At 39.5% G+C, this 12,965-nt stretch overlaps 1 protein-coding gene across 5 annotated transcripts in view; it reads right to left on the reverse strand.

Moving 5' to 3' along the window:
* Positions 1-12,965, reverse strand: part of ARID5B (AT-rich interaction domain 5B) — a 265,343-nt gene that overhangs the window by 33,114 nt on the left and 219,264 nt on the right. For all 5 annotated transcript variants that reach the window (XM_018576671.1, XM_018576670.1, XM_018576672.1 and 2 more), the window contains one exon: positions 12,055-12,152. In XM_018576671.1, coding sequence (XP_018432173.1) covers positions 12,055-12,152 — 98 coding nt within the window. The remainder of the gene's footprint in view (positions 1-12,054; positions 12,153-12,965) is intronic.

Below are 12,965 nucleotides of genomic sequence, written 5' to 3' on the forward strand. Positions count from 1 at the left end.
TGTGCTTTTCTTGTGTTTACATTTGGCTTCTTGTGAGGGTTTTTTTTGTCATCTATCCCATCCTCTTCTCAGCCCAGCATTTGCTTTCTTTTTGCCTTACCTCCACTCTTCCTTCTCTGTACTCCCTTTGACCCTCTCTTTTTTTCTGTGCAGCCTCTGTTCTTTGGTTCTATTATCCATGCCTGGCACGAATATAGGAAGAGGTTCATCAGCGGGTAAGGCTTTGGGGGCAGCTGAGTAAAGTAAAGATAAAGTATTTCTGGCTTCTCTAAAAGGTGGCTGCTAAAGGCAGGAGAGCTTAGCCTTTTTTTTTCCAGACCCTTCTCTTCCTGGTTTGTGGTCAGATTCCAGTCTCCCTTCCTTTTGTGTCACTGTTGTCTTGTCTCAGATAGCTTAAATTGTTTTAAGTCCTCTCGGCTGCTTAACTTCAATAGCATTTGACCCCCATTTTTTCCTTAGGCTTTCCTAATGCCTTTTGAGCAAGATCCCATCTACAGTCTCTCTTGCATTAAGAATGCCCAACTACCCCAGTCTTGGCCAGCAAAACACTTCTGGACCTTGCAGTTTATTGCTGAAACCCTCACCTCTCCACTCCACTCCAAAATGCAACAAAGGCCTACAGAGGCTGGACACTATCACCGTTTTGAGCATGTTCTTCCATGTAGAATAGCTGAAGGACATACACAACTATTGTTCTTGTAATTCTGCAGAATGGCAGAGGTTTCCTGAGCCTGGAATGCAGAGTGCTGAATGCAGAGGGTGCATGATGAGGTTTGCGTGGTGCAGAGTGTTGACTCTAATGGGGTCCAGAGTTCTGGAGTTAACAGGGCACATGATGAGAATTGCTTAGTGTATTTGCGGTGAATGCAGCTGTGTTCTTAGTGTAAAGAGGTAATTATGGTGGGGTGTGTTGAGTATATTTGGGGTGCTTGGTGGGGTGTGAGCTTGTGCTCACAGGGGTTCTAGCCTTCTCATTCTCTACTATAGCAAAAGCATTTTTAATTCTATGTTGCTGTTAGAGAGTTGCCCAAGCTTCTGGTCTGATAAAATGTTGTCAGTAGAACATGAAGTGAGGGTAGATCTCTCTAATGGAACCCCCGAATAGCAGCAGAAACCTCCCCCATTCTACGCAAAACTAGACAAAACAACATGTGGGCTGGATATACATTTTAAAACCTTCAGAACACAAGGGCAGTAAAAACTCCCCAAATACTAGAACATAGTAAAACAAAGATTATCCACCAAGCACGTTAATTCATCACCTGCAAACAGTAAAATCCCAGAATAATAAAATAGATGAAAAACTTCAAATTAATTGTGTTTCTTGTTTGCGAACATATCTGTGAGAATGACATTTAATATATTGTTTTAATAAATCACCAGATGAGCATGCCATGAACATGAAGTCACTGTTTATATGAAAATGCTAAACAGAGTCAAGACACTTGAAAAAAGCTTTTCTGTCTCAAAACAAGCTCAGTATAAAAGATTGTTTAATTATATATTTCAAGGTCTTATTTCATCCTGACAGACATGTTTGAAATAAAGTCTTAGACATGGCAAAGTCAGTTTAGCAACAATATTGTGAACTGAATCATGTGTAATTCTTTATGCGTTTAAGTTTATTATCTTCTAGGTTATTAACTAATGTATGTGTGAATACTTTAATATGAACATTTGGAATATGTTAGTTTTCTTGTAAATGTAAAGCTTAAGAAGCAGCACCAAGTGCAAGTATTGGCTCTTCTGACACCAATGTATATATAAAGAATATCTCATATGAAGAGGTAGATACTAGGGATCATTGATACCGTTTTTTTCGGTATCGAGTATCAATATTTTTTTTTATGGTACTCGCTGATCCCGAATACTGATACCCACATCCTGAGGTAGCGTGAGCCCGACTAATCAGGAAGATGGACAGCGGGTCATGACCTGCCGCCCAGCTACCTATTTGCCTGGGAAGCCGGCGTTCTATCGCAAGCACACCGGCTTTACGCTCCCTCGCGACACTGAGGCAGCCTGGCTTCCTGACCAATCAGGAAGCAGATCATGATGCGCCGCCCAGCTTACTGATTGGTCAGGAAGCCAGGCTGGCTCACATTGTTGCTAGGCAGCATGAAGCCGGCTTACTAGCCAATCAGGCTTTCTGATTGGTCGGGAAGCCAGCTCCAGGCTTCCCGACCAATCAAAGCCTGATTGGCTGGGAAGCCGGCTTTACGCTGCCTAGCGACAATGCGAGGCAGCCAGGCTTCTCTCTCTGACTGGAAGTTCCGGTATCAGGGTAAGTATAGTAGCATTTGGCTGAGTAGGAGTGCTCACCCAAATGCTCAGTTTCAGAACCAGTATCGGTGCATCCCTAGTAGATACAGTACATTACGCCTGTGCTATATTGCATCTGTATTTGAACAAACCCATATTCAAATACTGGCCAAAATACTCTAAATCTTAGAAATAAAGATGTGAACATTCTTAAAAGCATGTTTCTTGCACATATGTGAGAGATGTGCATAAGAAATATTGTAATTAAATTGTTAATTTTTCTAGGAGAGGAAACAACCAACCATTAAAAACTGTCCTACTTCCTCTTGGAAAATGGGGTCATTTGAGTTGAATCTCCATTCATCTGATCAGGTTCACTCATCTCTACACAGGGCAAAGTACAATGGCATGGATCTCTTCCTTTCCCTGATTTTTCAATCTCATGTGCAAGAATCAGGTATGTCCAAATATTCATAGGTTTCGGCTAGATGACCGTAAGCTCCAATGACAGGGACTCATCAACATGTAAGTACTGTAAATATTGGCACGTTCCCCGAGACAGACGCAAGCACCATACCTACAACCATCCCCAATGACATAGTTACATAGTTTGTAAGGTTGAATAAAGGCCAAGGTCCATCCAGTCCAACCTATGTATGCGAGTGTGTGTGTGTATGTGTGTATGTGTGTATTTTTCTGGCTTTACCACTTCCCATATCCCTGTAGATTCTGCGAGATAATGATATGTTTAAGGAATCAGGTACACTTGTATTTAAATCTAATGGCACCTTCAAAAAGTATAAAATCTGAAGGAGAGATATCTGGAGGCATTATCCATAGCAGCCAATTAGGTGTCAGCAGTCATTTTTGACATAGGTTAGAAAACAACGATTTTGATTGGGCATTAGCTATAAATAGGCCCAAACCTACACTGCATCGTTGTGTGAGAAGTGTACATTTCTAATTCTGTGGTTAGTTACAGAAAGAAAAAATCAGTCCGATCCACAGTATGTAGAAGTCGTCCAAGGACATCGATGAAGAAAAACAGATACAATGCCTGCTAAAATCCCTGTAATCCTAAATGCTAATATACTGCACAGTTCGTAACAATTAGTCACCATGGCACATTTCTTATTTACTCCTAATTCATAAAAGGTGACTGTGTGACAAAATCAAATTACAGAATGGTGACTTATACCTGTACTGCCATTTTATTAGAACAGTAACAGAACAGGTATTTACTATATTCTATGCCAATACATACCAGACATATGCGTTTAGTTTTCCTAAACTGGGTGCGTTATACATTTGAGCCTTGAAGCAGTAAAAAGTACAAAGTGCAGCGACCAATGGATTTAATCAGATTTAAGTCTTTTAATCTCTGCAATAAACATATCAAAAGACTGCTTATTTTTAGTGTGATATTATAATGTATGATAAGAAAACAGTAGATGTAGTTCAATGTCAACAGCACACACTTTAGTCTTCATTTCCCTCTTTTCACTAGAAAGTAATTAGCTTGAACATCTGCTGTAGACATCGAAACAGATTTGTTTTAATATTATATTTACCAAGCCTTTTAAATCTACACATACTCACGCTAACCCTTTTGTTATAATGCTATTTTTAAAGCATGCCTTTACCACAAGCTAAAAATGTCCGAAACATAACACAGTGGGTTTGGCACTGGTACAACATTTAACCAAAACCTTAATATTTAGCTGTTTGAACATCAAGACCTGAGCAGAAAGTTTTGAGTTTAAGACATGCCCTTTATTGGCTATCTTAAATTATTAAAGATGCAAGCTTACATGGTTCCTTAGATCCCTTCGTCAGGCGTTATATACATTTTGATAGCCAACATGGTATTCTGTTTAAGATTTTGATGTTGAGTAGCGTATCGTATCTGGACACATGAGCATATCAAGCTACTTTGGCTTTGGTTTGCCATACTGTCATTACTCTTGCCTGTGAGAACCTACCAAGTGCAAGAGGTAAAACGGATAGGGGCTACTGTGCCTCTGTGTATATGGAACCATTTGGCTCAATAGACAACTCTGAGCAGGTTTTATTATTCACCATCTAATATATTTATTCTAGGAATACTGCTAGTGACCATCACTAGCAATAACGTAGAAAAATACAAAAAAAAGTTATATTAATATTTCAAAATGTATCACTGCTAGCTAGAAAACTTTAATGCTGCACCTGGGTTACTAAATTTTAATTGATGGGTTTAAATACATCATAGTTTGTATTATTTCAGACTTGGAAAAAGAAAATAATGACAATGGCTAACCAATCCAAGTAAAAAAACACACAGATTTCCAAAATAAATCTAGATGTGTTTTAATCAATTTTTCTCTTTCTTTTCACAATGTAATGCTTTAAAATGACCTTTAGGAAGGATTTTTCTAATGACTTGATGGTTTGGTTAAGCACCTGTGACTGCTTTCCACCTGAAAGGTCAGACTTATAAGCACTTGGGTTATGTTAAACTACTTTTTTATTTTACACACTTGGTTGATGCATGCAGTTTAAATGGAAAAGGAATTTCATTATGTAAGCCTCAGTGACAGACATATTTAGATAATGGAGTGATTAGCTGATGACAAAAATGATGACATCACTTAAAAGCTCGGAAGGAAAAAGAAAATACAAGCTACAGATTAACCATTGCCAGACATTTTATGGTATTGGAAGATTACTAAAAGTTACTGATCATCAGAAGGTGATTACAGGGTCTACTATTAATAACACTACAGGGTTCCACTAAATAAGGTCAGGTATAACAAAATATCACGTCAGACTCTGGCCACTGTCCTCTTCTCCTGTAAAACTAGAATCACTATTATATGATATCACACTCAGGACACTGTCCTCTATTTCTGTAAACTGGAATCATTAATATGTGATATCAGACTCCGGGCACAGTCTCCGATCCTTACAATTTAGAATTAGTCTTATATGATATCAGATTTAGGACACTGTCCACGATCCCTTAAAATTAGAATTAGTATTATCTGGCATCACACTCAGGACACTGTCCTCGATCCATTAAAATTAGAATTAGTATTATATGGTATCAGACTCAGGACATTGTCCTTGATCCCTGAAAACTGGAATTAGTATTACATAATATCAGACTCAGAACACTGTCCTCTATCCATGAAATTTGGAATTCATTTTTTTTATAATTTTAGACTCAGGACACTGTCCTCTATCCCTGAAAATTGGAATTGCTGCATTTTATTGTGAGTTTCACGACATATAAGGCAATGCCCTACATTTAGCAGCTATTTCTGGTTGTATTCTATGAAACTGTTCTTGCAATACATTTTAAATAATACATACCTGTACTAGAGACTATATTTAATATTTATCTCAACGTTTGCATAAAGTAGATCCGTAATCAGCAACAATGAAAACCTTTCCCTGAATAGACACATTACTATGAGACAAACAGACACTGTTGTTCTAGGAATAATTTCCCAGCATGCACCATATATTCCTGATTGGTTGTGCATGGCCATATGCAATCCAGTGTAATAGTTTTTACAAAAGCATTTTATAATAAGCACTTTAAACAGTGCTTAATATATCAATTACTTTGCTATCCCCAGCCAAAGTTGGCTGGAAATGCTTTCTAACTTACTGATCTAGTACTATATTTGCACATAATTCCATGTTAGGTAGACCAATGCAGGCCACAAGACACCAATGTGGTGACATGACAATAAACAGCCCTTATGTCAAGCTAGAGCCTCTACCCTAAGCATGTATGCTCTACTAAGACAGTACAATCCATTTGCACTTTGGAATAGGGAACAAGTGTCACAATGGATCTTTTTCCCCCCTAACAAGACTATCATTTCAGTCAAACAAAAACAGTGCTAAACAGCGGTGCCTGCAAAAGTGCTCTGAAATACCCTTTCACACGAAAGCAAACAAAAGAAAATGTAATAGTAACTATAAATCACAATGTTGCATTGGTGATTTAATATCTCATAGACAAGAAATGTTCAGGCTCGCAGCAGGATACAGAAGACTATACAAATTGCAATGCCTACTGGCAGTGAAGCACTAAATTGACATCTCCTCTACAGTGCTCACACAGGGTAGAAACGACTTGTTCATAGAAAATGTCATTTACATCAGCCCATCCAGAAACATTTGCAAAGCTAATGCATAACTTATATACCCGTGCTAAAGCCTACACAGCAACCGTAAGGAAATATTAAGTGGTAATGAGTTGTATGGGAACAGACAACAATTCAGACATAATAATTACGGGCTTCAAGGTTATAGGTAACACGGCCAATTTACAGACAATTACGGTTTTGTACTTCTTTTGGTCTGTTTACAACAGCAAAATTGGAGTTATGGGTCTAAAATCATCAAGTTTAATATGGCGCCCGTGCCAAACCTATATTCTCATTCATTCTGCACGAAGATTTACAATGTCCCTATCCAATTCACCCCTCCACCCTCCCTTTTATTAAACTATACTACTTACTTAGCCCCGTCTTGTGCCTTGTTTTGAACTTATAACAGTGTGGCTTTAAATGTCTTTGGCTCAAATATGTAAGTCATAGGGAAAATAAGAGTTGGGGCCTGTGTGGATGGGCTTCAGGCTTGTGTTGCGTCACTCAGTTTGTGATGCTTGTGAGATCAATTAGAATTCACTGACAGGTGCATTTGACCTCCTCCTGACCTGCATTTTACCAGCTTCAAGCATGCCTGGCATGCCCATTGACTTCAATAGGAATTCAAAACCCATCTGATGCAAACAACAGCCTTTTGACATAGGCCCTAAAGACTTTGGAGCAGATCTTGCAGTGGCCATGTGGAAGCTCCTTAGTATTAGAAGGGGAAAATGTTTAGACATAAATTACTACATGCTGGAAACAAGAAGTGATTAAAATGAATCTCCCACAAAGCAAAATGTGTGTGTGAAGGCTCTGATGGAAGCAACAAAATCCTGACTGGTGTTCCACAGTTCCATGGCAGTAAAGCTCAACATAGCCTTGGTTATATATAAACTGCTGATTTTCTTCTTCCTATATTTCCCCTACATAATTAAAATGCGTGTGTAAATGTCTGTCCTAGCCACAACACACCAGAGGCTGGGAGTGTGGCTTTGTGAAAAGGTGTCATGGATTAGCATGAGTGGGACTCAAGTGCCCGTCAGGGACTGCCATAATGGAGTTGTATAGTGCTGCTCACATGAATGAGGCCCTGTAAGATACTTCATGTGTATGCAGTAAGTCTGGAATTGAGAATGCACCACAGGAGTCATAGGACTAACTGCATGCAAAGCAATCACACACCCATTTAAAGCCCACTCCCTTAAAAAAATCCATCTATGCTCCATTTATAGCACTTATGCTTGCTCAATCAATAAGGGCACATATTCATAGGTTGTCCTTACTGTCCTGCCCTTTTTGTATGAGCTCCTGTTTTAAACAAACTTATTTCCTGACCTAGATAATTGCCTTGGATCACCCACTGACCAATCTATTTATGTACTGCTGCCTGCTAAATATGCCTGACATGTCGTAAAAGGCATTTGTGGTGCTTCCAGTCATTAGCAAAGTCTCATGATAGGATGTAACTATCCTACTGGTGACATATCTGCACAATATAGCCTGAAACCATTAAGCATAGGAGAGATGGTCCGGCACAGAAGACACACAGAGGAGTACTTAAGCAATCATAGCTAGCATTGTGTAGTAATATTGTGCATGGGTGACCATTTCTCACAAGATTGTATGACCACTACCCAGAAAGCGAGGATAACTTGCCACAAACTTGTAAGAGGGTTAAATTGTAATTCTTGTTAACTTGCTGCACACATTCCTGGCAAGTTGTAGACTTGCAGCACAAGTTCTAGTTGACACTTTTTGAATTTGTAGAAAATTTGCTTGGCAAGTCTACAGGAAGAGTCCTGCTGGTCTTAGCAAGAGCTCTGCAAGTGTACAGCACTTTTGCAAAGCATGTTGATCTGGAGACTTGCAATGCAGACTTGCTGTAATTGTGCAACAAAATTGTGAAGCTTGGCAAGTCTGCAATAGTTTAGCAAGTCATTTCCAAACTTGCAGCTCAGTTGCTTGCTATCTGGGTATGGACAATGTATGACAATCTACTTCCGGTTCAGGTGGCTGATGGACTGTATGGCTTCATGACTACTTATGTGGCAAAATGAAGTGCACTTCATGCAAGCTCTATTCCCATTTACTGAGTGACTTGCTTCAAAAATTCTGTATAAAAACAGTCTGCACTCATCTGTGCAAGTTCAGGGAATCAATAAACTTCTGTAGGGTCTTTGTGTCCAGTCGACCAACATTACTTTTACAGCACAATATTACTGTCCTCTCATTTTATTATTCTAAACAACTTCCAGCTTCTTCCAGCTGGTTTAAGACTAAGAGAAATAAATATCTGTTCACATTCTAATTTTAAGCGTTTATGAGCTATGCACACACCACTCTCAAGGATGTGGTCAGACCTAAATTTATTTTTAATCACCCATTCTAAGCAATTATATTTTCATTAAGGATTTGTTGACTGATTAACATGTCATATATAAGCAGTGAATTGTTTGCATCATGACACCACAACTGTGCCTGAAATACATTTTACAGCAGCAGACCATTTGGAGACCAAGAACAAAGCGCTCACTTTGTCAGTGCTAATAAATTGGGACTTTTTTGCAATAAGAGAATACTGGTTGTGTCACTTACCATTTGTTAATAGATATTTGAATTATTTTGCAAATTACATTCCTTTTAAATAGTATATAACGTATATACTCGAGTATAAGCCGAGATTTTCAGCCCATTTTTTTGGGTGAAAAGTGCCCCCCATGGTTTCACATAGGTAGAGAGCTCGAGGAACCTTGTGAGACTATGCCATTCTTAAACTTTATTATCTTTCATTTAAAAAAAAAAAAAGACTACAGGAAAAATATGTTTTTTTTTCCCAGTTTTGAAAAAAGTTGGGAAGAGTTAGAGCACCTGTCAGGTTTATACAGGTGAAACTCGAATAATTAGAATATGGTGCAAAGTTCATTTATTTCACTAATGCAACTTAAAAGGTGAAACTAATATATGAGATAGACTCATTACATGCAAAGCAAGATAATTCAAGCCGTGATTTGTCATAATTGTGATGATTATGGCTTACAGCTCATGAAAACCCCAAGAACCCCAAATCCACAACCTCAAAAAAGTAGATTATTACATGCAATCAATAAAACAAGGATTGTACATAGAACAATATCGGACCTCTGAAAAGTACAAGCATGCATATGTACTCAGTACTTGGTTTGGGCCCCTTTTGCAGCACTTCCTGCAATTACTTTTGCACGATATTCTAATTATTCGAGTTTCACCTGTACTGCTATCTGTGTCCTTGGTAAATAGATTTCCCCTCACAACATGAATGACAGGGGCACGAGCAAAAACAAAACTCAACAACAACAACGCACTGTATTGCATTCTGGCTGCCTCACTGTGTTCAGGGGCGGGAGGGGGCGTGCAGTGCATAGAAGTCAATGGCACTGCAGCCACGCATCCCTCCCCTGCAGTGCGATCGCCCACACCCAAGCGTGTGGCACATTAGTGCCTGCGTTCCGGTCCAACTCTGCAAGCACTATTTTTGCAGATTGCACTGGACCGGAAGTCAGGCACTAATGTGCCACACATTTGGGTGCGGGCGATCGCACTGCGGTCGTGGAGTATGGCTGCGGTGACATTGAATTCAATGCACCACCATGTCCCCTCCCGCCCCTGAACGCAGGGAGCCAGCCGGAGTGCAATACAGTGCATTCCAGAGCCTGCCCGCTCTGGAAAGCACTGTTTGTGGTGTGAACGGCCCTCATAGCCATAGGCCAATAACAATGTGTGGAGGGTAAAAGGCAGTGACAAGATCCAACAATACCAGCAGTATTTTTTTTAATGACAGTGTCTCCTTAAAGAGCCATTAAACTTAATATGCAAGTAAGCGTATGTACAAGATTATATATATTTTTTTATATAATCTTCATAAAACTAGATATATCTGTACTTCAATTTGTGCCCTAAGCCACATTCATACCACAGCGTGCTACAAATACATAACCAGACATTGTGGAAAGTAGCAATTATTCACTATACTTTATTTGTAGTTTTCAGAACTTTTTGGATAACGGTTTGCATATGACGGACTCCATACCTGTATACAGTTCTTCAACATGTTCAAAGGAGCCTCACATTTGCAATGCATTTAAAAATCTGGAAGCTGCGCCTAAACAATGAAACCAGATCTCTTGATTTTTTTTTTCTCTACTTCATTACATCCTGAAATATTACCCTTTCAGGTCTGCATGTAATTACATGTAATAGACATTGTGCATTAAAATGCACATTAAAAAACCTCATAAGAACATCTGCCAAATGTCTTGAAGTTACTAGGGGAAAAAAAATTCAACACTAACAATATTCCATTTCTCCGCTTTGACAAAATACAATTACGTAAACCTTTTGTTCTGCTAATATTTTACATTATTTTGTATATTGCCTAATATGCTGCAACAAGAACAACTGAAATGCGTGCAGTGGTACCTCCCACGTCAAGAAAGCCGCAAACACAAAGTAAACTTATCTATTTGCATCAAACCAATCTCAGAATATGTATTAAAAAAAAAAGCAGATAAACCTTAAACATGAAGTATGCTCTACCTTGACAGATAAAAGACTGATTGCAAAAATGTGTTGACACATTTAGGTAACTATGGATGCATTAACCATATGGAACTTAAGGTGCCCATACACCGTACGATAATCGTATGCGATCGACTTTTCGTACGACAATCGTAACGCGTGAATAGAGTGCCCGACCGATAGTACTGTACAATCGTACGACTTTTGACGGTCAAGCATGTTTGAAAACTTTGGTTGATCGTACGATGTTCGCATGGTTGGTGGCGTTTCCGTCCGTCAAATGTCGTACGATTAACACTGCGCATGCGCAAACGAAAATAATTGCGGTCAATTAAGGCAAGTAGTCCAGGTGTTTTTTTCTAACTACCGCTGATTGAACCTTGCGATAATCGGGGCAGGATGGGGCCGTCGTACGAAAATCGTACGACGGTTCGATCATCGGAAGAAAAGTTTAGTCCGATAATCGTAAGGTGTATGGGCACCTTTACAGGGGTAGAGAGGGTAGCAACAAAGCTCAATAAATGTGTAATTTTCCAACGTATTACCCACTCCTTTGTGATTACTTTCAAATAAAGTCAGCTGAAGACACGGGGAAGTATGTGCATGAGTTGATGCTGAGAGTCACAAGACTCTGTGTGCCTCATGTAGCATACAGAACTGTGCAGTACAGTGGTAAAGCTATTGCTGCATTCAGAGCAGCCTTCTGGTTTCAATATTTTCAGGAATTAAACATTATAGTGGACACAGGTGAGAACTAATATGTGTGGGTCAAAACCAAACCTGGATCAGGCTCACCGGAAATGACAGTGAAGCTGTAGGCTTTTGTTTTTATTTTGATGGAAAAGCATGCCCTCTCCTTCTTAAAAGAAACTAGCCCAGGACAAGAGGGCTTTGAGTGTGCCAAAAGTGACACCAGATTTTAAAAATGCATTATATATAAACCAGAAACTACTCCAGTACACCACTTTATTCAAAAAGAAATCCTCTGTCTTTACTCTGACCTGGACCCATCCTGGTCCAGGTCCACCTTTTACATGCACACAGCAGTACAAGTGTCATTACAGTAAATGCCTTGTGTAAGAACTCTTACCTCTCATAATGCCTACGTGTGCATGTAGCAGCACTAGTACTTCCTGGATTGCCACCTAATTCATCATATATATGTTTCCATTGCCTCCGTGCAGTAATCTGTAGAATAGAAACAGGAGCTTTTATATTAATGATTGTTATATGATTCACATTGTGATATTGCAGTTATATTCTGTGCATGTTGTACAAAGTAGGTTTTATTGAGTAACATAATGCATATGGCCATGGCATGCAGTGGCCCACAGCAACTAGACATTGACATTCATTAGTCTAGCCTACATATGTTTACAGCTGAGCTTCAGGCTAATAAAAACAGCATTTACTGAGTTATGTTTCCATTAACAAGTCATTAAATGTATTTTTAAATACAGCTGGTATAAGACCCTGAATCTGTGTTTAGATCAGCTTCCTGTAACTTCCATGCACACCAACCCTCAGGCAGGGAGGAGGGTCAGAATTTTCTGCCAAAACCAGGATTATATGCTTAAAAGAGTATTGATAAGCCCTATCAGTGTGTTGCTGATGCTGCTTCACTGTCCAATCAGCAGGCTATATCATGGAGTAACCATCACCAAATTACTCTCAGTCAATATGGAGCGGTCTCTGTAGTCCAACTTTTCCTCCACAAGATGTGTGAATGAGTGATGCCCATTGGGATTCTTCCCAAAAGACAAATGTAGGACATAATGGTCCCGCTTCACTGAGGTGGGTTACACCTCAGAGACCTTCGCTCAGAGTCAAAGTCATCACATCAGCGTGGCTCTGGCATCATCAAGGACTGCCCAGCCCCAGGAGAAGGCTGAACTGAAGACACGTCGAAAAGGTAAGTATCCAAAAACAAGTAAAACATACATGCAGGGGTCCTCTGGGGGGGAAGGTGGTTCTATGCTGATATGGGGGGGGGGGGGGGGG

This window comes from Nanorana parkeri, unplaced genomic scaffold (genome assembly GCF_000935625.1).
Source record: "Nanorana parkeri isolate BGI_ZX_2015 unplaced genomic scaffold, ASM93562v1 scaffold73, whole genome shotgun sequence".
Taxonomy (NCBI): Eukaryota; Metazoa; Chordata; class Amphibia; order Anura; family Dicroglossidae; genus Nanorana; species Nanorana parkeri.